Source organism: Patiria miniata, unplaced genomic scaffold (assembly GCF_015706575.1).
Source record: "Patiria miniata isolate m_02_andy unplaced genomic scaffold, ASM1570657v1 HiC_scaffold_1, whole genome shotgun sequence".
Lineage (NCBI taxonomy): Eukaryota > Metazoa > Echinodermata > Asteroidea > Valvatida > Asterinidae > Patiria > Patiria miniata.
This window is the reverse complement of record NW_024037047.1, coordinates 27,381,645-27,407,222: the sequence shown is the minus strand read 5'-3', so window position 1 is coordinate 27,407,222 and position 25,578 is coordinate 27,381,645. Positions and strand designations below refer to the sequence as shown.

Genomic DNA, 25,578 nt, shown 5'->3' with positions numbered 1-25,578 from the left:
AGTATGAACAGCGCCACTTTAGTAAGGTGTCGTCTTCTCCCACCCCCTTTTCTAAGCCGTTGGTTCCCCGCATGCTGGCAAGAATTGCCCACTGTTGGTACTTGTCGTTATATAGGTGATTTTACAATTTAAACCCACTCAACCTTCTCCTCGATACACTTGTATTTTATTCAAATGTCTAATCAAGGAAACTTTCCGAATTTCACCTAAAATCCCGAAAAAAAGTCGTGGAAGAAAATCTAGGCTATTGAAACACGCACTGTGAGTGTCACAAAGGGTGTAATGGCCACTCTAATACTATATTGCGTCGTCAACATGTCGCATTCACATTAATATCTCACACAGGTACTCCGGTGTTCGAAATTGATCAATAAAACTGTCGAATAAAGCAATGGATTGCAATATTACCAGCTCCCACTTAAACCCCGCCCATTTTGTTAACGTGTACCAATGAGAGACAAGAATGTGATTGAACTAGTTCGTGCTCTTTCCTGATTGGTTAGCTGGTTATGACGTCATCCTGTTCTACGGTCTGCGAAGCTGCCGAGGCGAGCTGTTGTGGTTTGTGTGCACGGTGATATACCATCAACCTGACGGATTCTCAGTCATTGCATCTGTGACAATGGACGGAGCAGTAGCTTGGTTTCTGATGGTATCAACACTGGCAGGTAGGTGGAAGTTTTATCTGTTAAGAATTTTATTTTGAGAACTCGAAAAACATATAATCCTATAACGGCACTTTGGTGAGTCTGGAAAAGGATGTTTGTGTTTTTCGATATTTCCCAGATGTCCTCAACCCGGTAACACTGCTTTTCCCGTCTAGAATTGGCAATTCAGCGACCTAAAAACAAACAACAATGCATACATTCCTCAATGTACTCCTTACTTGCAGCGATAGTAGACTTCCCGTTATTAACTATGCGATGCTAAAATAAGGTAGCACATTCATGAATATTCATGATGTCGAAAATACAAAAGGCTAATTTTTAGCTCACAATATCACAAGCTTAGCGTAGTTATACAAACATTAAATAGCCAATTACGCATTTTTTTCTTAAAAATAAAAGATTCCGAACATTATGGCCATGACATGTAGCCTTCAGACATCGATTTTCAAAGACAAATAATTCATTTAAGTGTCCACGCTCACTTTGTGGGATGAAAGGACTTGGGGAGCAATTAACCAAATTAGAATTGTTAAACTTGTTTGTCCCCATTTTTGGGCAAGTTTGAGGCTACAAAAATTCATTTTTTGTTTGTTTTATTTTTAAACTGCGCAGTAATGTCCCAAAAGTAACTATATCACGACACAGTATCATCCTTACCCTTACAAGAAAAAAAATATGTTTAGGGCCTATAATACAGCATGTTTTTAAACTAGCAAAATTGCATTTTTTTACCCCATTTATAACCCTCCAAAATGCAACTTGTCAGGGCACTCAGAATAATTTCCCTTCGGCTATGGTTAGTTCAGACATTGGTCTTTTCATATCTGGTTAGAACATTTTGGGTTATTGTATATCATTTGTGCAGTAGCGCTCCAAAATTGGTAATTTTCACAAAAACCTTTAAAAGTGTATTTTAAGGTTTTTTTTCATTTTGCTTTGAGAAATAACTTGTATAATTTGTATTGTTCATGAATCAAGCACATTTTAACAAACATTATCACATTGTGTATCATTTGTAAACCAGTGGATGAATAGTAAGTCGTGCAGTCCCCCCCCCCCCAACACACACCTGGTTAGGCCCGGCCACTTCCCCTTTGCCACCGAATTTAAAATCTGTACGTTGCATAACGATACAAATGTAAACGAATAATATGCAAGTGAACACTTTAGAAAAATCATAAACTTCCTTTTAACAGCCTCCCCTTCCCTCACTCTGGGGGCATTGCTTGGGGTTGAGGGTGATAACTTGGCTTTGTCGGTAAAATCATTGCCACATGAGCAAAAATCATGTGTTGGCAAGCCGCAATGAATAATAATGGCCACTCCATTGTCCTCTGATTGAAGTGTTTCCATTAGTTAAAATAATGATGTCTAGTCCTCCCCTCCCAGCTAGGCCCCGCCCCTTCCCTTGCCACCAAATTCAGATTTTGATTGCTACTTGTAATTGCCTACATTTAAATTGTAAATAGATATCAATTTGCAAGTGAACCTTTCATAATTTACACCAACGGCCGTACCCGTCCCACAGCCCACGCCCCCGCCACCCCTCTTTCTACTCCAGTGCTCATTATGAGCAACGACCCCTTCCCCTCCCAAATAATTCAGCATGTATTATTGTTTAGGATACATATTGCCTTGCGGAAATCCCATGTTTATATGCACTATGTAGGTGTGGCTATTTTTTGTCAACGTGGGAGTGGTTTGGAATATCTGGAAAGCGCGGGGGTGTAATATGGGTACATGGTACATGTACATAATGCTGTATTTTTTCACATTCAATTGTCTTGGCTAGTTATGGTCAGATTGAGTACAAATAAAATTGAATATAGTACCGTTGTGGGTTCTGCTATGCCCTCCAAAATCGCAATTGCAATTGCATTAGAAGTCAATATGGCCACATTTTGTGGTACATCCATTGTTGCATGGCAAGGAATTTAAAAAAATATTGGTTTACCACTACTCTATAATATGACATTCTTGGTTATATTGCTGCTACCACTAGAGGTTTTTAAAATATATTTTCAAAACTCTTGTCTAGATAACATTTTGGGTTCTGTATTTTATGGGTAAATGGTTCTATATTAGGAACAAAGATTATTGGTATGCATCAAGGGCGGATCCAGGGGGGGGGCCAAAGGGGGCCATGGCCCCCCCCAAAACGAAACCATTTTTTTTTTTTTTAATGTGACATCGCAATAAAGGCAGGCAATGAGTACACCACCATCTTTTCCTCAAAAAAATTGGTTAAAGTGGTCAGAAATTGCCTCAGATCGCACCACAGAGCATCTAGAATCCAACAAATTTTCGGGGCCCCGGACCCCACGCCGTAATTTTTTATACCCACTTTTTTTGGGGGGGACCAAATTTTTTTTTGGCCCCCCCCAAAATTGTGTTCTGGATCCGCCCTTGGTATGCATATGTAATTGTGTATGCATGGGTAAATGGTTCTAATGGTTATTGCATGGGTAAATGGTTCTATATTAGGAACAAAGATTATTGGTATGCATATGTAATTGTATGCATCCATTGTCACTGCCATAGGGACTATATATACTTATTGATTTTATTCCCAAATTTTGTGAGTTTTTAACCCGAATTGGCAAAACTGAAGTAAATTTCGATGATGTTGTTTAATGCTCTGCAAGTGATTGATGTAATAACTATCAGCAAAGTACAGAAAATGGCACAGATTGAAAGCTGAAAATTACATGGGCTTCTCGCACCAATGTCTGCCACATTACAGACTGAGATGAGCAGGTATTGTTGTTTATTATATAGCCATCAATTTCAGTTTAAGATAGTGTTGTCGTTAGAGGTTTTGAAAATGGAAGTATTTTTGACTTCAGGCAAATACAAATTTTGAGGACACTTCCACTTAAAACATACTTCAGACCCTAACTTCATGTATACAGCCAAGTCAAGTCAGAGTGAAATTCACTCAATCAAATTGATGCTGTTTTCTCTGGGAGTTTTCATTGGAGTGATCCTTGTTTTAAAGTACATGTATTTCAATATAAACAAATAAGAGTTAGTTGCTCTCTAAATTGGCAATTCTGTTTTGAAAATAATATAAAAAAACAACATTTTGTTCACCACACCTTTACTCATTCCAAAAGTAACTTGCAATATAAAAAAATATATATACATGCGTTTGTCCAGATTACCCTTCCAAACCTCCCCCACCCCCACCAACCCCCGCGACATACACACCCCTTCTCCTCCTCGCTTTTCGAATATTCCAAGCTGCCCCGTGTTGTAAATAAGCCACCTTACATAATTCAGACTTTCTCCAAGGCCAGAACTGTACTTGTTGACTTGTTGGCGGAGAGAGCGGGGCTCTCTTCTGATCATTGAGATTGTGGTGGCAGGGGAAGGGGCTAGCTGTGAGACGGCTGTTGGTGTAGATTGTAAAAGGTTCACTTGCAAATTGATATCCAGTATTTACAATTTAATTTTGGCATATACATATAGAAATCAAAATCTGAATTTTGTGGCAAGGGGCGGGGTCTAGCTGGGAGGGGAGGACTGGACATCATTTGAATAATGATGCACTTCAATCAGAGGACAATGGATATGGCTATTAGTATTCATTGCGGCTTGCAAACACATGATTTTTGCCCATGTGACAATGAATTTACCGACAAAGCCAAGTTATTGGTGGGTGGGCACACCAATAACTTGGCGGATGTAATAACTAAGTCTATGTAATTTCTAAAGTGTTCACTTGCAAATTATTTATTTAAATTGTATTTCCTTATGCAACATACAATATCTAAATTCGGTGTCAAAGGGGGAGCGAGCGGGGCCTAGCCAGGTGTGTGTGTGCGGGGAGGGGGTCTACACGACCTACTATTCATCCACTGGTCTAAAATGACACACAGTGTGATTCTGTTTTTGAAAATGTCTTAGACTCTTAAACGATACCAATTATGTAAGTTTTTACTCAAAACAAAGAAAGAAAACCGAAAATACACTTTTTAAGGTTTTTGTGAAAACTACCATTTTGGAGCGCTACTGCATGTGTGGCAGGGGTTGAAAGACCCTGTGTTAATGTTAGAGTTAATTGCCCTTCCACTGTTTACATTTCCCCTTTAAGCTCTTCCAGCACCCCCTTAGTTAATTTCTTAGGAATCCTGTGAAATAAACAATGAACCCTCTTACATAATCCTTGGTAGTGTGGTTGGTCACCCCTATAATGTACATGTAATTCAGTTAGCAGACTGGGAGCGCAAGGGGAACACCCACACTTGTTCTCCCTTCCCAAGCTTTGATTTTTACTCTATAAGTTTTGCCTGCTTCAAGACCTTACTGCTATATGGACTCGGTAAGCTTAAACTTTGTTTTATTATTTAGTTGTTTCATTAGTTGATTAGTTTGACAATCATATTATTCCTTTATTTCTTTGGAATTTCATTTTCTAAAGTTGTATTTTAAAGATCGGACTTGGAAGTATCTTTTGTTATAAACTTAGTTTGGATTCAATGTTTAAGACTTTGTGTTTCTTAAATTTGATTGAAGAAGTGTATTTTAATCGATTGTATTTTTCGTTGTTTTATTTAACAGGTTTGAAAGCCATTTGATTTTAATCTGTAACTTTCTTTGGCACTGTGTTTTTAATTGTTTCAATTCTGGGTTTCGTTTAATAGTTTTACTGTGTGTTGGTCTTGGTTAAGGTTACACTGGTTTGGCTTTTGGTCATTGCTTTAGTATCAATAAAGTTATTTTTCTTATTTTTGTTTATTGAGGAAACCTACATTTTGAGTCACTGTCCCACTTCTTGCATTTCCTCGCGTCTTTACCCTATTCGATCATTAGATTAATTGAGTTTTCTTAAGTGAGTTCCCCCAGCGTTCACAAAGGATATACAATAACTAAGTGCCCTGGCAAGTTGCATTTTGGAGGGTTAAAAATGGGGTAAAAAATGCAATTTTGCTAGTTGTAAAGACATGTTGTATTGTAGGGCCTAAAAATAATGTAAAGGTAATTTTTCAGAAGTGTTTCTATTTGTTTCTTGTAGGGGTACGGATGATACTTTGTCGTGATTTATCTACTTTTGTGTCATTACTTCGCATTTTGGCTAGATTACCTTTGAAAATGACCAAAAAATGAAGCCCCAGAATTGCCCAAAAATTTCCCAAACACATAAAGGCCTGTTACCACGGCAAGGGTAAAAATATCGATTTAAAAAGTCGATTTTGGTTACTTGCTCTTAAAGTCCTTTCATCCCACCAAGTATACAACAATTCTGAGCGTGGACACTTATATGAAGTATTTACAGGAAATGACTCTGAAGAACCAAACAATCAGTGAAGAATTTTGGCGGCAAGCATGCCTGGAAAACACACTACCTATTACTCTTCAAATTACGAATAATAGTCTAAAACATAATTACAGATAGAATTAGTACTCATTCTTCTGGTGTATAGTTATCTTAACAAACTGTTTCGAAATGTGGGGAAATGGCATATTCCCAGGCAGCAGTTCAACGGAAATGAAACTTCAGAAATCTACTAGTGTTCAGTCGCGATGACCCGGAAAATCACGAGAGGGCGCTAGTCCAAAATAAGACGGGCGGCGAAAAACATAACAATATATTTGGTTTTATTTGTTTACACCATCAGCTATTTGTATGCTTAATCTCACACTTCCAGAGCTTATTGAGCACGATATTGCTTGTGAAAACAAATGTCATGAGGACCTGAATCAAGTCCTCGGAAGGTTTTGCAATACAAAACAATAGGAAAAGAAAACAATAGGAGGTCCAAATAAGTATAGGATGAAACGACTGCGTGTGTGTGTGTTCACGAGTAATATCTACATATATTAATCGCCGGCGAAGTGGGCGACTCGCCAGCCAAGCGCGCGACAGATGACGAAATCGCCTCGCTGTCTGTGGGTGAAGCTATTTCATAAATAATTCAGCAGTTTTGATGGAGTCATAGCCTTAGTCAAGGCGTTCGTCATTATATCTGTCCGTTTGGTCGGCGTCATTTCCTTGCTATGCAGTGTATTAAAAATACAGCGCGAACAACGACCTCATGCGGCCACAATTTATGCAAATCATTTGGATCTGATAGAACGCCTTGGTCCAGTCGTCGGCAAAAGTTTTTTTTTTTTTTACGCTAGATTTCGTGCACACGACCTCATATACGAATACAAGTAAGTGTAGGCGGGGCTAATATGTGGAGTGTCCAATCACACCTTGGTCAATCTCGACTTTATCAAGTTATTTGCAGCTATTCGCCTTTCGCGGACGTGTCAGAAACCACTTTTCTGTGCATTGGTACTGTGTTTACATATAGTACATGTTTTGCAACATCGCTCACTAACTATTATGCAAGTTTCCACGCAACGATCGCCCATTAAGGAAACGACTTTCAAGGTCAGCTTAGGCTATAGGTATAATGAGCACCACCCCAAAAACCTCACTTGGACGATTCGACCAATGCGTTAGTCTAGATCCAAAGCATGTGCATATAATTAGTGGCCGTATGAGGTCGCTGTTCGCGCTGTATACATGCAAGGCAAACATAGCGATCAGTCAGCGCGCGGCGCCCGAGGCCTATTTAAAATACCGTTCGGACAAACAATTGAGCAAAGAGTGGGCTTGTCTTTGCCAATTGGTATAGCTGTCCCGAGATATAACTTTTTTTTCATGAGATCATTCGTTTTCCCTAGTTTGGATTCGGCATTTTAATATGGTCGCACTCCACGCACAATTGGTCGATCGTAGACGGCAAGCCAAGGACACTGTTCGAGGGTCACTCGGACCACTGATCAATTGATTCAGGGATCATTTCTGGGCTACCGTGGCGGCTATTATAGTCTGAGTATCAACCGTTCTCCACGGAGCCATATCTCCGCCGTGCGTCAGCCAATCGGAGTCAACGTTACCGGTTCGTGACGTCATTTCATTCCCAAATCACGACTGAAAATGTGATTGGTCGATTCGCATGCAGTGTTTTAAAATACAACGGCCGGGCGTGCATAGATCTGCAAAACCTAGACACGACCGTGATTGGCCGCAGTCTTTTTTTGCTCTATTCATAAAACGGGTTTATAGGTTTTATTTATAATATCCATGACCAGACCCGATATAGAAAGCGCCCGCTGATTGGTCAAAATCAAGGGGTCAAGAGGCGTTTGCCTTGCATGATTATTCAGCAAATCGGCTCACATAAAGACCATTGCTTTGCTAGGGTCTATTACATAGACTAGACGACTACCGTGGCAGCTTGACAACAACTTTAAATGCTTTAACGCAGTATGTTGCGGACTAAATAACAACAACGGTGTTCGTGTCATTTTTTTCTTTTAGATGAATAAACATATATTTTTTTTCATCGACCGTGCTAAATATTCATGAAATTGCTTCCTCCGATTAGGAAACAAAAGCAGGGGAGACCAAGCCTTGTCCACAATAAAACAATCCTACAATTATTGGTTTTCAACAAAAATACCATATTTTATATATAAATTCGAAGAATTGTTTTTTAATATAAATTGTAACATATTTGAAGCAATTATATCACGATATCAATCAGTGGTTACTTTTAATTTTGTCTTTTAACTCAAAGCGCTCTTTGTTGTTGTGGAGAGCGAGGCGAGAACATGTTACTTCGGTCCCCCACCGGAACCTGATCCTGATAATCCGGATCACTGGATGAAGCAAGTCATGCAAGAGGTACGGGAGCGTTGTCCGGGAAAGAGGCAGCCTACACCAGCTGGCACTAGGGAGCCTTCCCCAGCAGGTACGGAGAAACCTTCCCCAGCTGGTGCGGGAAAATCAACCACGCCAGCTGGTACAGGAGAACCGACCACAGGTGGTACGGGGGAACCTACCACAGCTGGTACGGAGGAACCTACCACAGCTGGTACGGATGAACCTACCGCAGCTGGTACGGAGGAACCTACCACAGCTGGTACGGAGGAACCTACAACAGCTGGAATGGGGGAACCTACCCCAGCTGGTACGGAGAAACCTACCACAGCCAGTACTGAGGAACCTACCACAGCCGGTACGAGGGAACCTACCCCAGCTGGTAAGTTAACCTACGATTGTGAAGACCATCGGATCAGGCATAGGAGCGATGGTATTAGGCTTATTAAAATAAACCAGTTTCTCGTCCCCGTCAGCTTCTCTTTTCCCGGTCACCTCCTTTTGTTTGTTTGTTTGTCTTTAATTCATTAATTTGCAATATATTTTGCACACAATATGTTGTCATAATATATTTTAAATTGTTTCCACTAGCAGGGGTGTATCCAGGAATTTTTGCAAGGCGGGGGGGGGGGGCTCATCAGCAAATCAATGCTGCAATGTAGACAGTTTTCTTGTTGTGAGGACACTTGGCTCCGTAAAATCAATAGGGGGGGGGGGGGCTCGTACCATACTTTCAATTGGGGCGCTTATTAACACTATATTACATGATAGTGTACAAATACCCCCGTAACCAAGCAGGCTCGGTCCGTATTTTGTGCACAGGCGTTCATCATAATTGTTTTTTATTTGTGTCAGAGCGGGGGGGGGGGGTATGGCATTACTTTTTTTTATGGATTTCTGGCAAAAAAAATACATTTTGGACAGAGCTGGGTTTTTTTAACCCCCCCCCCCCCCGGATCTGCGCCTGACTAGAATTGCAGCTATGTAGAAAAAGGTTATAGCGCCTTTGGATACTATTTTGTAAAAGCAGAAGAGTTTTTAAAATTGAAAAATCCAAATCCCATTTGGAAATTCCGCCATCTTGTGGGAACAAAAGACGAAAAAAGCGGCCGCCTCCTTCACTTTTTCGACATGCCCGTACGAGAAACGTACGTTTTCCAACAGTTTCCAACTTTTGGGGTTTTTTCCTCAACAAAAATGCATAGTGTGAATAAAAAAAACATGGTAAAAATTTATTTCATTGATCAGCTGGACTTCATTTAAACACAATTTAGGAAAGACATTGTATTTTTGGGTGATATGAAAAAGTTAAATTCCCCGGATTCGAATCCGCAACCTGTAGCATTATAAAAAGCGACCTAACCTAAGAGCTATGGACCTAACGCATCAGTTCAAGGTGATGCCACGCTTCCCCTGTAAAATCTAATTCAAATCACGTGACTGCTTATTAAATCACGCATGTTTTTCACGCATGTGTATTAACGTAAATGCCTACAGTAGCCTGCAGAAACAAAAAAGGGGTACCGGCGCTAGGGAAACAAAAAAAATCCAGTCTTGGGCCAAGACTACCCTACGGCCGTTGGAGAGTCTCCGTCCCCAGCCGAAAAGTGAAGGCGCACAAAGATCCCCAGGATCTTCTCCCCTGCTTTGCTAATTAAAATTGAATTCATTTCAGTCTAGGAATGTGTCCATATACTAATGCCTGAATCAGCCGACGACAATATCATTTACACACGCACGGGTCAATCTGGGTTAGCTGACCACAAAGTGTCCCTGTTTGCAGCACCCCCCCCCCCCCCCATCTAAAATTTAAAAATGTGAAGGGGGTTGCGATTTGATTTTTAAACATTGATATGGTTTATTTTCTCGCTTGGCAGCAAAACTTGAGTGTCCGAGTCCACAGCCTCTTGGTATGGAGGACGGGACAATCCCTGATGATCACATCACCGCGTCCAGCGTTTTTGTAAACAGCTACCGTCCTGGCTGTTGCACACCCCAGAAGGGACGGCTGAACAGTGGCAGTATATGGAAACCATGGAGGTAGGTATCAAAGGAAACCATCGTTAACTACCACAAACCACACCCAACAGTTACATAATAAAGACCTTATACAAAGACGGAAGACATTTCATTCAATCTGATTTTATTTTGGTCCTAGCCGGCAAAGTAGTTTATTTAACGAAATCAACTACTTGTTGTTTATTTAATATGTCTGCCACTCCCTCAATTACTGTTTTTTAAAGGTTGCTCTGCAAGTGCGATTTCCCGGTCCCTACTCTATCGAATCTGATAGAAGGGGCGGAAACCAGTCTACCTTGAGACAACTTCATTATTTTGGGGCAGCAATTAATTGGATATTTATTTTGTAATTATTCCTTATAATAGAAGAAGGCCGATACATTTGTCTAATGACTCATTCAAAATTGAGTAAGTTCTGCATTTTTAGAAAGATTTCAATTGGAAATAATAAAAAAAAATTCAGATGAAAGCCAAAATAGTACTGATAAAGCTTAAATGAACTCCACTAGTAACATTAATATAAGAAGTGTTGACATATTCAGATTAAAAGTTTTGAAAAGGCTTCAATAGTTTAATCGCGTTCAGTTTTTGTCAATCCCTCTCCTGATAAAAGCGGGTGTTTTTTGCGGAGCATGTTTATTTCATTGTTCCCCACCTCCATCCACTCTGTGTACACAGCGATGAAGGTTCCTGGATCGAGGTGGACCTGGCTACCAGTACTGTGGTGTCTGGTGTCACCACAAAAAGCCTGAGGATCGGGCAGTACACTGGACATGTAAAGAAGTATAAAGTGGCCTTTGGGAAGCAGTCCACATCCGATTCCACATATGTGACTGACGCAAACGGACACGACAAGGTACATTGATCAGAATTGTCTTTCTTTTTAGCCCACCTTTTTGTATTATCAAATCAAAGCATCCACGTACCCGTCAACCGCTACGAGTGAATTACCCATCACCCTCTTATATCCACTACTACCAATAAAACGAAATTTGAAATTGTTCGCTTTGAAGAGCACCCACGTACATGTATATAGTGCCTAATTGAGAACAGCCACACGTTGTATGCAGCCCCCTTGCCTCTGTTTTGTATTGTGGCGGCTGGGTGAGCGCAGACAAATTCCTGGCTACCTTCCGCCGAGACGTGGTCGATTTGTTCGTGATCCTCTCCAACGAAGTGCGTACGGTACTGGTAACATTATGAAGGATTTGTTTCCAACTAATTTCCAAGAAAGTGTCTCCCTTCTTCCAAAATTATCACAGTTATAAAGATAAAACCTGTATTCGTATGTTTCTGTTGCAGGTGTTCACGGGTAACACTGATGCCAACACCCCGGTCACTAACATGTTTGATGAGAGTGTGGTGGCGACCGTAGTGCGCATTGAGCCTACCGAATGGCATGTCCACGTTCGTCTGCAATTTGAGTTGCTTGGATGTCGCCGATTGGGCTGAATCAGTGGTATTCTGAACATTCGTTTTTGCAAGATTGCATTACGATATACATTTGACCTAACGCATTAAGGCAGAGCCAGACGGCAATGGTTTGGTACCGCTTGGACAGGCATGAATAAACCATTGTGTATAAGTGCTACTAAATTAAAACAACAAAGAACATATTTGAGGTAGCTGGAAGGCATAAGGTCTAGGGTAAAATGAGTGCGATAGAACTATGACCCTTTTTTGGTGATATTCAAAGAGGATAATTCAATAAGGTCGTGACAGTCATACTAATGAACATACTGTAAAATATGTAACCACTGAATAATATGCACAAGATTTTGATTCTGGGTCTCAACTATTGGGTAACAAATGTTAACCGTTTGAAATCAATTCAACAAACCGTTTCGCATACATGTTATTACGTCCAAATAAGCCATATGATATGCCATAGCACAGGTGGATGACTCTTTTTTCAAGAATTCTTTCAAACTATTTTGGCTTGAAAATAGCGTGTGTTTTGAAATTCAATTTCATTTTTAATGTATTAAGCTTCATTAGCATTTGTCGTTGAACCTCGCTGATGTAAAAAAGTAGAAAGTAGGTAACAATAAAAGCCAACAAACAGAAACACAAACAAACACATACAAAACAGGGGGAAAAACAAACAAAAACAGCAGCACAACCAATACACCTGAACAATAAGCCTATATTAACTGATTATGTGGCACTATGTTTACATGTGTGCTTTTATAATAGGAAATTGCTTTGGATGACGGTTTCGTAGAACCACAGAAAAGCGCACACGTAAACAAAGTGTGATGCCATCAGTACGGATGCAGATTCAGGTTGACTGTAAATTTAAATCAAATTATAAGTTTCGGTTGACCTTAGTTGTGACCTAGACATACATTTCAATACAATTTGTATATAGAGAATCCTTGTTCACATAAATATAATGTAAATACCTGTGACGTATAAAGACAGTGTTAACAAATCAAATTTCATCTTTTAATATCATTATTTTTTTCAATGCACTAATAATGATAATTGTGGCACTAAATATGACAAATTTGACTATTTAACGCGTTCAAATTAGCGCAAAACAAATGCGTTTGAACATCGCATTGGTTGTGTGCTTAGTGTGTAAGAAAAGAAAAAAGTACTAATTTTGAAATTGTGTACCGTAAAATGTTCATTTCCGTAGAGGTACATTATACCTTTTTAGTATGAAAGTTTGTCTCAATCTTTTTGGGGTATTTTAAAACCTTTCGGTTCAGATTTTATTTTATTACTCCTTATTTGTTTTTTTTTCTTGAAAACAGTTTAAATTCAGTTATACTTAAATTTTATGAAATTGTTTAGCTCTGTATAATCCGAATTCGTTAAGTCGGAGATTGCAATTCCATGGTACTGATAAGCAAACTAAATATCTGGAATTATATTTCATTATTTGAATTCAACAAAATGTCACGACACTAAAGTGACAAATTTAGTTAGACAAATCTAACATAGTCAAAATTACAACAACAATGCACCTGAATTCGCGATTGTTGTTCTGCTTTCTATGCCTTAGTAATTGAGAAAGAGAAGAACATGTAAAAACTGTGTTCGGGGACAAAGTTCAACATTGCAGGCCGGTTCATTCTTCGAGCGATTGCAAATGCAAAGTGAATTTAACAAGTGAATTTACAAGTTTAAAGTTTTTTCGAATCCGCAGCACGAATACTTGCCGTGATGTCACATTTTCACCCTTGCATCCGCTTTTGTGCCGAGTGTTAACCGGCCTTTACGCAGGGTTCGTCAACAATTCGAGTGTATGAGTTTCAATCTTTTAGAATGATGGTTATTCTAAGACATTGTCGGTTCATATATGTTTGTTTTGCTCATTTAATTCCCTATTTCAATAAAAAAATATAGCAAGGACACTAATGTTTCGTCTATTCAATTGTAATAAAAGTGTTAAGCTGTACGAATTAAGAACCCGTAAATTGATAGATTACCTGACATTGAGAAGTTGGACAGGCGCGGATCTAAAGAGGGGTTTTGTGGGTTGAAACCCCCCCCCCCCACTGCTCTGACACAATTTTTAAAAATAATTATAGTAATAATAATTATCTATATGTCCGCCTGTCCGCAACAATCGGACATTAAAACAATTTGATAGTCCTGAACCCCCCCCCCCCGCAAAACTTCCTTGATTTGTCCCTGCTGCAACAGGGGCGGATCCAGAACACAGTATTTTTGGGGGGGGGGGGGGCGGGGGTTCGGTCCTCTCAAAAATTGGGTCAAAAAATTTAAAGCGTGTTTTTTTAAGGAAAAGATGGTGGTGTACGCAGTGCCTGCCTTTATTGCGACGTCACTTTTTTGCGACAGTTCTTTTTTTTTGGGGGGGGGGGTATGGTCACCGTTGGCCCCCTGGATCCGCCCTTATGCTGGAGTAATAAAGCCTGACAAATTGTTCGCTCCAATATTATTGGTAGGATTGGTTCAATTTTTTTTAAGCTCATCATCTTCTGAAGTACTAGTCCGATTGACTTGAAACTTGGTATGTAGGGAGAGAAGGACATATAGATGAGCATTAAACTAATGTCAAGATGATGTGGCCGAATGATTTGATATGATCTTTAAACGTTTTGACCTATAAACGTACAATGTGCAGACGAAAATGCTTTATTCGCAATTTGTTTTGATTTGCAAGTGGCTCTCTTATATGTTTTGTAATAAATGTAAATGACATCATGATGACGTTATCATGAGTCATGTGACGTCACATTAAAGGTGATAATCGGAATCTACAGAAGAACAGTTTTATGGTGTGTATTAGATAGCAAAGCCTTAGAAATCGTTCGCTCCTTGGTACGAACAGTTCTTAAAGGTAAAATAAAAATTGCAATATCTGCAATACTTGTGCGTATTGAAACTCGCTTCGGATCGTTTTCTAAAGATCCATTGTTTCCAGTGTTTATGGAGGTTTCCATATTCTAGACCAACTTGATTGCTGCTGGGGCTCTGTGTTTATTACCGGAAAAAGCTTCGGTTCGCACGCTGGCCGCGCCGTTTCACATCGATTTCTGGTTGTTTACGATTTCGTGGATTTATTGTTGCAATTTGAGGGGATATTTTGTTCAATGAAAAGTTGCACAATCAGCCAAGCTTTCTCATTGATTCATGCGTTACCCGCTTCCAGCGCTGCTCAACTGTTTATTGCAATATTGGTCAAGCTGGAGCAGATCAAATTTAATAATAATAATAATTTCAATGCGCAGAGTAAGTAATTAGCTGTTCCAGCAACGAGCCTAAGCAGTCTGGATTTCGATATTTTTTTTCTGTTTTCTTTTACCATTTTTCTCCATAGACTTTATACACTTTTTTTCTTCATCCCACTTTTACACATTCGAATTACCTTTTTCAAGCCCTTCTTCATTTGAACTACAACTCCGATTGGCTTGAAACCTGGTATGTGCCTAGACATGGACGCGTAACAGATTATCATTAAACTTAAAGTGACGTCAAGATGATGTGATCGAGCAATTTTATTTGAAGTTTTGACCAATAAACGTGTATGTTGCAACAAAAATGCTAAATTTATCGATCTGTTTGTAATAGGATCTGTAATAGGTTTTGTAAAAAGGTTAAAATGTTAGTGGCATCATGATGACGTTTTCATATGACGTCAAATTAAAGATGATAATTGGAAGTCCTATATCTACGGAAGTAGAGTTCCAATGAAGTCGTAACTTTGTTTGTACATTAACAAGGACGTTTTGTGTGTGAACATTGCAGTGACGTCATGATGAAATCATTTTGTGGGACGGGACATTAAAAAGGTTAAATTTTGATGTCTCATATCGCTGGAATAACAGGTCCTATTCAATTGAAACTGTTTTCCAAAGGACTGCCTGGAAGGTCGGCCAATTCCTTGAGAATGGTAATAAATAAACGAAAATAAAATCATTTAATTAACAGCCGAAACAGATGTGTTTGTTCACGTCAAACACACCTCCCTTTGTGCAATTGTAATTTTTTGTCAAATGTTTTCAACGTCTCTGGTCTTAAAGATGACTGTCAGTGCAACAATTTCGATTTTGTTGCTCCTCATAAATTTTGACCAGAGGAGAAATTTGATTTTGAAGATGTCCACTTTTTCTGAGCGTCTGCAGAGTTCAGGGGAAAAAAACCGGTATTTGGTGTTGCTTTTTAGCACAAAGACATCATCCTTGTGAGTAGACTTGCTCCCAATCCCTCATTATCAGTTTCACAGTTTACCCTGCTCGAACTACATGTATATCATTTTCTGTCAGCAAATACATTTGCAAGTTACTAATCCATAACAAATTGTTCCTTCGCCTATTTGCTATCTCTATCAGATAGCAAAGCCTCACCAATCGTTTGCTGCTTGGTACGAGCAGTTCTTAAGTGTAAAATCAAAATTGCAATATCTGCAATATTTTTGCGAATTGTAACTCGTTTCAGATCGTTTTCTAAAGATCCATTGTTTCCAGTGTTTATGGAGGTTTACGTATCTAGACCAACTTGATTGCTGCTGGGAGTCTGTTTTTATTACACTTAGAAGCTTCAGTTTGCATGCGGTGCCGCGCCATTTCATCAATTTCTGACTAAATTATGATTTCGCAAATTGTAATTGCAATATCTGCAATATTGCGCCAATTGTATCTCGCTGTAGATCGTTTTCTAAAGATCCATTGTTTCTAGTGTTTACGGAGGTTTCCATATTCTAGACCAACCTTGATTGCCGCTGGGGTTCCGTGTTTATTACCGGAAGAAGTGTCAGTTCGCGCGGAGTCATGCCGCTTCATATCGATTTCTGTCTGTTTACGGCTGCTTGTGGGGGTTTATTGTTCAATTTAGAGACGATATTTTGTTACCTCGAAAACTGCGCAATCAACAAAGAGTTCTCATTGGCTGATGCGTTACCCGTTTCATGTATAAGCTGCGCCCACACTGTAGATTTGATCCAATGAAAACGTACCTACCTTCAATTTAAACTCAGGATTTCTACTTATTGGCAAGATATTTCGTTAGTGTGATGATGTCATCCTACTTGGTGGTTTGCGGAGCTGCCGAAAAAAAGAATAGGTGCGGCTTGTGTTATACGATGCAACTGACAGATTCTCGATCATTGCAACAGGGAGAATGGACGGAGCAGTAGCTTGGATTCTGATGACATCAGCAGTGGCAGGTAGGCTGGCATTATCAAGTTTCATGTTAAATTTGGAAAAAAGCTAAATTCAGCCACATCATTTTACAATATTTATAACAGCTAGACCACCAAGCGCAAAACCTGTGTATGTTGACGTGTCTTTATGAGTAATTAGTACGCATGAATAATACTAGGCCCTGCTAGGAAGTTTCAGCAAAAAGTAAAAGCATTTACTTTGGAGTAAAAGCATTACGGAAAAGCAAATGCTTGAATCCGCATGAATACAAGTTTTCTTTTTAATGTTCAGCATTCAAGAATCAACAGGTAGCAAATGTTTCTTACTGTTGTGCATGGACAAATGATTGTCAACAATAAGATCTACCAGGCCTGTGTTTACGAACTGGCACACACATCCATGTACACCCATTCTTCCGTATGGTATAACGATGATAAACTGAAAAACATGCAGCACCCTAACGCCACTTTGGTGAATCGGGACAAAGTCGATTTGCAGTGTTGAAAGACTTCGAAGTATTTCCCGGCAATTATTATTTGTTTCCTTTAATCCCCATAATCTGAAATAACAGATTGCACTAGATCTAAGGACTCAACCTGTGACAAAAACACAGGGGTAACTTTTTTTTTCTGCAAAATATATTATTGAGTTCATTGTTTGTAAGACGAAATACAGTTTTCTTCCGAAAAAAAAATGAAGTGATGGTGATTTTTGTGTTTCGAGGACGCATGCAGTAGGAAGTGACTGGTGCATTTCATGTGCGGTGTTATATCGCAACAGCAGTCAGACCAATTGCGTATATTGTTTTTGATTGATCAGGGCAGTATGTAGCGAGCCGGGGGGGGGGGGGGAGGTGGTGCTGAGTAAAAAACCCACCCCAATTATTAATCAGTTGACACTAATAAGAGCCTCTGTCGGTCAATCGATTACCAAATAACAATACACAACAGCACAGGCGTTGATGGAGGGAAGTTGATGTGGTGTGGCGGGTATTGCAGTTAATATTTGTTGTCGGTACAATCCTCTTTCTGTCGACCACATCGTGTGTCACTCGGTAAATTATGCCGCCATGAATAGCGCCACCTGTTGTCTAGAGTTTCAAATATCTTTGAAGTGCTCTCAACCCCCACACCCCCAAAAATCCGTGTCATTCCTCAATTTTTATACGATTTTGCGGCATTTTGCCCATCGGTGTTCGAACCTTGGTCTCCAATGGTACATGCTCATCAACATTGCACTACAAAACTAACATGGACTACATTTTTTTTCTCTTTATTTCTGTGCATGTTTACGAAAACTGTAGTGTTGGCCTCATGCCACAAAGTCTGCTTCATTGGATCGGAGTACAACCCCCAAGCTGGTATCCCACCCCGTTGGTTCCTGCCGTACAACGATCCATGCGAATGCACAGCTATACGTCTCGGTGGGATGCAAATGCCCGCTTCGTCATACCGCAAGGGGGCGCCCCACTACCTGAAGGAGCTTTTCCTAAGTGAGGACTCCGACAAAATTCAAGCTTACTTCAAGTGCAGTCGAACGACTACTGCTAGTGGAACGACTTCTGCTGGTGAAGCGACTCCTGCTGGTGGAGCGACTACTGCTGGTGGAGCGACTACTGCTAGTGGACCGACAACTGCTAGTGGACCGACAACTGCTAGTGGACCGACAACTGCTAGTGGACCGACTACTGCTGGTGGACCGACAACTGCTGGTGGACCGACTTCTGCTGGTGGAGCGACTCCTGCTGGTGGAGCAACTACTGCTAGTGGAACGACTGCTGCTAGTGGACCGACAACTTCTAGTGGACCGACAACTGCTAGTGGACCGACAACTGCTAGTGGACCGACTACTGCTAGTGGTACTGCTAGTGGACCGACAACTGCTGGTGGACCGACTTCTGCTGGTGGAGCGACTCCTGCTGGTGGAGCGACTACTGCTAGTGGAACGACTGCTACTAGTGGAACGACTGCTGCTAGGGGAAGGAACTGCTGCTGGTGGAGCGACTACTGCTAGTGGTACGACTACTGCTAGTGGTACTGCTAGTGGTACGACTACTGCTAGTGGTACGACTACTGCTAGTCGCCCGACTACAGTTAGTCAAACGACTGCAGTTAGTACAGGTAATGCTTCCGACTCTAATAACTGCTCCATTTCAAACTACACTGTAAAAAATGCCCGTACAATTTACTGTCGAAAGGCATGCAGCGAAGTGCCACCCATCTACCGCATATTATGCCGTTGAGTCGTTCTTTGTTTTAAGGGTAAATCGTATTTTCTTCTGTAACAAGTCTGCAAATGCTTATTCTTTTCAACTTATTCTTTAGACCAAAAAAACAAAAACGTCAATGGTAGCCGTATTGTTCATTACTGTATCGACTCTTTATTTTGAACAGTTTTGCCAATCTTTTTTTTGTCTTCCACAATGCCCCTAGATTACTTTAAACACATCCGTCTTCAAGCCTGTGGGCCTGGACCACATGGCGTAACAGTTTGCTATGTCATCAGACACGCCGAACGAACTCAATCTTTACATCGCTCTTCGAACTATCTTCTACCCGGCAACTGACAATCTGTGTATTTCATTATATTGTAATCACACATTAAGATTACAATAACAATTAAATCATGTAGAAAATTAAGCCCGTTTATCGGTGAGAATCTCTTCTGTCTTGCAATCCCAAAGTGAACTGGGAGTTACGGGTTTGTTGGTAAAATATAACGCGTAATTCATTTACGTTCATTCACAGTGAACATTTACACAACTTTCACTGCAAAATATAATTTTTTTTACAATGAAGTAATAACAGGAAAACATTTGGTTTTTGTTGCTTCTATTTCTGATCATTTTAGTGTCGTTCAACTAGTGATTAACTCAATGGAACGGAATGGTTCTCGGAGATTACTTCGGTTAATAAAATTAAATCCCCAGAGCCATGATTCAGACGAAAATGATGAAATCTATTTCACCGATCAGTGGGAGTGGATTAAACACAATTTAAGAAAGAAATGCTACTTCTGGGGAAATAACTGAAACGAAAAAGCCCGGTTGTCGAACCCGCAACCTGCAGCATTTTGGCAACGTGACCTAACGCATCGGGACAAAATGATGCCGCGCTTTTTCCCGTGGATTGAAAAAAAAAAATCATATCACATGACATACTTATTCAATCACGTGATATTGTTCATGTATGCGTAACAATGTAAATGACTTTAAAAGCCTGCAAGGGGAAAATGCAACCGGCTGTAGGGAAACAGAATCCAAAACCAGTCTTGGACCAAGACTACCCTACGGCCGTTGGAGAGTCTCCGTCCCCATCCGAAAAGTGAAGGCGCACAAAGATCCCCAGGATCTATTCCCGTGCTTTGCTAATTAAAATTGAATTCATTTCAGTCTAGGAATGTGTCCATATACTAATGACCGAATCAGCCGACGTCAATATCATTTACACACGCACGGGTCAATCTGGGTTAGCTGACCACATAGTGTTAGTTTCCGATCCTCCCCCAACAAAAATATTAAACAAAATGTGAAGGGGAAGGGGGGGGTGTGCGATTTGATATTTAAACAACGATATGGTTTGTATTCTTGCTTGGCAGCAAAAGCAGAGTGTTCAGAGCCTCTTGGTATGGAGGACGGGACAATCCCTGATGATCGTATCACGGCGTCCAGCGTTTGGGAGTCCACCAACTATCCTGACTGTTGCACACCCCAAAAGGGACGGCTGAACAGTGACAGTGTATGGAAACCATCGAGGTAGGTATCAAAGGAAACCATCGTTAACTACCACAAACTACATCAAACACTTACATGATAAAGACCTTATACAAAGACGGAAGGCATTTCATTCAATCTGATTTTATTTTGGTCCTAGCCGGCAAAGTAGTTTATTAACGAAATAAACTACTTTTTGTTTACTTAATATGTCTGCAACCCATTCAATTACTGGGTTTTTTTTTAAAAAGGTTGTTAGGCAAGTCCGGTTTCCCAGTCCCGACACTATCGAATCTGGTAGGAGAGGCGGAAACCAGTGTACCCTGAGACAACATAAATATTTTCGGGCAGCAATTTATTGGATATTTTATTTCGTAATTATTCCTTAAATAAAAGAAGGCCGATATTTTTGTTCAATGTCTCATTCAAAATGGAGTACGTTTTGTAATGGTAGAAAGATAGCACATGTAAAAACTCTTCTTTTTCGGATAAAAGTCAAACTGGTATTGAATAGTAAACCTTGAATGAACTCCTGTAACATTGATATAAAAAAGTGATGACACATTCATATTTAAAGTCTTGAAAAGGCTTCAGAACTTTAATCGCGTTCAGTTTTGCCAATCCTTCTCCTGATAAAAACGGATGTTTGTTTTGCGGAGCATGTTTATTTCATTGTTCCCCACCTCCATCCACTCTGTGTACACAGCAATGACGGTTCCTGGATCGAGGTGGACCTGGCTACCAGTACTGTGGTGTCTGGCGTCACCACAAAAAGCCAGTATTATAGCACGCAGTACTATGGATACGTAAAGAAGTACAAGGTGGCGTATAAGAATCAGCCCACACATGAATATCAACACGTGACAGATGGAAGCGGAGAAGTCAAGGTAACAATCAAACTTTCTCCTTTCCCCCTCCCCTTGCCTACGTGACATGTTGCCTTTTTGATTTTTAAAATTCAGAGCATCTGCATGCGTACCTTTCAACCGCTAAGAATGACATTACTCTATGCCTCTTTTATTACCAATGAAAATAAATCGACAACTGTTCGGTTTGAAGAGCGCCAACATTAATAGTTAGGTTGCTTACAGCTCCTTCACTTGGTTTTATATAGCGGCGGCCGGATGAGCGGAGAAACATTTATAGCTACCTTCCACCGTGAAATGGTATGTCCGTGATCCCCCAGACGAAGAAAACCTGATACGTACGCTACTGAAAAAAAATCATTTGGGATTTGTATCAAACTAACCTCGAAGAACGTGTTTTTTTTCGTTCAATATTTTCTCACTTATTAAGAGATAAAACCGGTGTTTATATGCTTTCGTTGCAGGAGTTCATGGGTAACACTGATCACGACACCCCGGTCACTAACCTGTTTGATGAGAGTGTAGAGGCGACCGTAGTGCGCATTGAGCCTACCGAATGGCATAATCGGGTTCGTCTGCAACTGGAGTTGCTTGGGTGTCGCCGCGCCTTGATTAATTAGGCTGAATCAGTGGTATTTTAAACATTCGTTTTGGCAAGATTGCATTACGATATACATTTGACCTAACCCATTAAGGCAGAGCCAGACGGCAATGGTTTGGTACCGATTGGACGGGCAGGAGTATACCATTGTGTATAAGTGTTACTAGATTAAAACAACAAAGAACACGTCTGAGGTAGCTGGAATGCATAAGGGCCCTGTCACACTTCTGCGTATCCTAATTCCTTATGAGTTGCGCATTGACTTTATTTCACACGCAGTCGTACGCACAATACGCACCTCATATGCATCTCTATCGTTTTATGTAAGTTTTATGTACGCAGGCATACGCATGGTACGGCCCAGTACGCTGGATAGTTTTGGGCATGCACAAAACTACGCTGCGTACGCTGTTACGCAGGTCATAAGTTATAAATACGCAGCGCATCGGTCCTGCATCGGTCGAGCGCGGTACGAGTACGCTATGTGTTCGTGAGGGATAAGCCGTTCATACGCGGCAATACGCTGACCTCCTATATTGGACGTATACATAGCGACGTATTGCACGAATTAGTACCGCTCGTCCTGCGAGCGGGCAGCGCATTGTACTTATGAGAAACGCACAGATGGCGAACTTGCGCACTGCATACGCAACTCATACGCATCTCATACGCAGTGGATGCGCTGAATTCGTTACTTGTTCGCTAGATGTGCGTCGCACATATGTCAAAGTAATCAAACAATTTCGACGTTTTTGATCGTACGGCTGCGTATTGAAAATTGTTGATAAGGAACTCATAAGGAATTGGGAAACGCAAAAGTGTGACAGGGGCTTTAGGTCTATGGCAACATGAGTGCGATAGAACTATGACCTTTTTGGGTGTTATTCAAAGAGGATAATTCAATAAGGTCGTGACAGTCATACTAATGAACATACTGTGAAATATGTAACCACTGAATATTATGCACAAGATTCGGAGTCCGGGTTGCAATTATATGGTAACAAATGTTAACCGTTTGAAATCAATTCAATAAACCATACCGCATACATGTAATTATGACCAAATAAGCCATATGATATGCAATAGCATAGGTGGATGACTTTTTCCCAAGAATTCTTTCGAGCACTTTTGGCTTAAAAATAGCGTGTGTTTTGAAATTCAATTTCATTTTTGATGTATTAAGCTTAATAAGAGTTTGTCGTTGAACCTCGCCGCTGTAAAAAAAAGCTAGAAAGTAGATAACAGTAAAAGCAAACAAACAGAAACACAAACAAACAAATGGAAAACAGGACAAACATAAACAAAAACAAGGACACAACCAAAACACCTGAACAGTAAGCCTATATGTACTGATGACGTCGCACTTTGTTTACATGTGTGCTTTCATATGTAGAGAATCTTTGTTCACATAAATCTAATGTAAACACTTGTTACGTATAAAGATAGTGTTAGCAAATCAAAATTCATCTTTTCATATCGTTAATTATTTCAATGCACTAATATTAATAATTCTGGCACTAAATATGACAAATTTAACTATTTAACGCGTTTAAAATTCCAAAACAAATGCACTTGAGCATTGCATTGGTTGTGTACTTAGTATATAAGAAAAGAAAAAATTTAAAATTGTATTTGGTGAAAATGTTAGTTTCCGTAGAGGTACATAATACCATTTTAGTATGAGAATTTGTCTCAACCTTTTGGGTGTATTTTTTTAAAAACCTTTCAGCTCAAATGTTTTGGTATTACTCCTCATGTCGTTTTTTTCTCGGTGAAAGTTTAAGTACAGTTATACTAACTCTTTTATGAAATTGTTTAGCTCTGTATAATCAGAATTCGTAAAGTCAAAGAATGCAATGCCATAGTACTGATAAGCAAAATAAATATTTGGAACAATATTTCATTATTTGAATTCAACCAAAATGTCACGACACTTAAGTGACAAATGTAACATCTAACGCAGTCAAAATTACGACAACAATGCACCTGAATTCGTGATTGTTGCTCTGTTTTGTATGCCTTAGTAATTGAGAAAGAGAAGAACATGTAAAAACTTAATTCGGGGACAAAGTTCAACATTGAAGGCCGATTCATTCTTCACGCGAATGCAAATGAAAATAGAATTTTAATAAGTAAATTTGTAAGATTAATGTGTTCAATTTGTTTCATATTCGCAGCACGAATACTTGCCGTGATGTCACATTTTCACGTTCGCATTCGCTTTTGTGGCGAGTGTTAACCGGCCTTTACGCAGGGCTCGTCAACACTTCGAGTGTGTTAGTTTCAATCATTTCGAATGATGGTAACTCCAATAGATTGTCGGTTCAAGTATGTTTTTTTTTGCTCATTTAATTCATTATTTCAAAATATATATATATAAAACAAAGACATGTAATTATTACCAAATAAGCCATATGATACACCATAGCCCAGGTGGGTTTTTCTTTTTAGAATTCTTTCGAAACATGTTGGCTTCAAAAGAGCGTTTGTTTTGAAGATCAATTTCATTCTTGATGTATTAAGCTTATTAAGTATGAGCCTTTGTCGTTGAACCTCGCTGATGTAAAAAAACAAATCAAGAAAGTAGCCTAAGGTAACAATAAATGCAAACAAAAAGAAACAGAAAACAAACACATAAAAAAACAGGAAAAAACAAACACACAAAAACAACGGCACAACCAAAACACCTGAACAGTAAGTCTATATGTACTGATGACGTCGCACTTTGTTTACATGTGTGCTTTCATATGGGAACCTGGTTGGGATGACGGGTTCTGAGAAGCACAGAAAAAAGCACACACGTAAACAAAGTGTGATATGCCATCAGTACAGATGCAGATTCGGGTTGACTGGAAATTTAAATCAAATTATAAGTTTCGGTTTACCTTATTTGTGACCTAGACATGCATTTCAATACAATTTGTATATAGAGAATCTTTGTTCACATAAATATAATGTAAATACTTGTGACGTATATAGATAGTGTAAGCGAATCAAATTTAATCTTTAATATCATTAATTATTTCAATGCACTAATATTAATAATTGTGGCACTAAATATGACAAATTGGACTATTTTACGCGTTCAAAATTACGCAAAACAAATGCGTTCGAACATCGCATTAGTTGTGTGCTTAGTGTGTAAGAAAAGAAAAAAAGTACTCATTTTGAAATTGTGTTCGGTGAAAATGTTCATTTCCGTAGAGGTACATAACACCTTTTTAGTATGAGAGTTAGTCCTTTGGGGGTATTTTAAAACCTTTCGGTTCAAATGTTATCGTATTACTCCTTATTTCGTTTTTGTTCTTGAAAACAGTTAAGTACAGTTATACTTAAATTTTATGAAATTGTTCATATCTGTATAATCCAAATTCGTAAAGTCGGGGAATGCAATGTCATGGTACTGATAAGCAAACTAAATATCTGGAATGATAT

The 25,578-nt window shown here is 39.6% G+C and overlaps 1 protein-coding gene and 1 long non-coding RNA gene across 2 annotated transcripts in view; both read left to right on the top strand.

The window, feature by feature from the left end:
• Nucleotides 1-22,162, top strand: part of LOC119732544 — a 37,105-nt gene extending 14,943 nt beyond the window's left edge. The window contains exons 5-15 of the mRNA XM_038206108.1: nucleotides 504-668; nucleotides 8,246-8,710; nucleotides 10,206-10,368; nucleotides 11,026-11,203; nucleotides 11,650-11,794; nucleotides 16,937-16,987; nucleotides 18,268-18,456; nucleotides 18,515-19,084; nucleotides 20,562-20,718; nucleotides 21,383-21,563; nucleotides 22,007-22,162. Coding sequence (XP_038062036.1) covers nucleotides 504-668; nucleotides 8,246-8,710; nucleotides 10,206-10,368; nucleotides 11,026-11,203; nucleotides 11,650-11,794; nucleotides 16,937-16,987; nucleotides 18,268-18,456; nucleotides 18,515-19,084; nucleotides 20,562-20,718; nucleotides 21,383-21,563; nucleotides 22,007-22,162 — 2,420 coding nt within the window. The remainder of the gene's footprint in view (nucleotides 1-503; nucleotides 669-8,245; nucleotides 8,711-10,205; nucleotides 10,369-11,025; nucleotides 11,204-11,649; nucleotides 11,795-16,936; nucleotides 16,988-18,267; nucleotides 18,457-18,514; nucleotides 19,085-20,561; nucleotides 20,719-21,382; nucleotides 21,564-22,006) is intronic.
• On the top strand, nucleotides 4,900-5,421 carry LOC119727398. The gene is made up of 2 exons (XR_005270942.1): nucleotides 4,900-4,992; nucleotides 5,232-5,421. It is a non-coding gene; the product is annotated as an uncharacterized LOC119727398 (long non-coding RNA).
• Nucleotides 22,163-25,578: the final 3,416 nt, after the last annotated feature.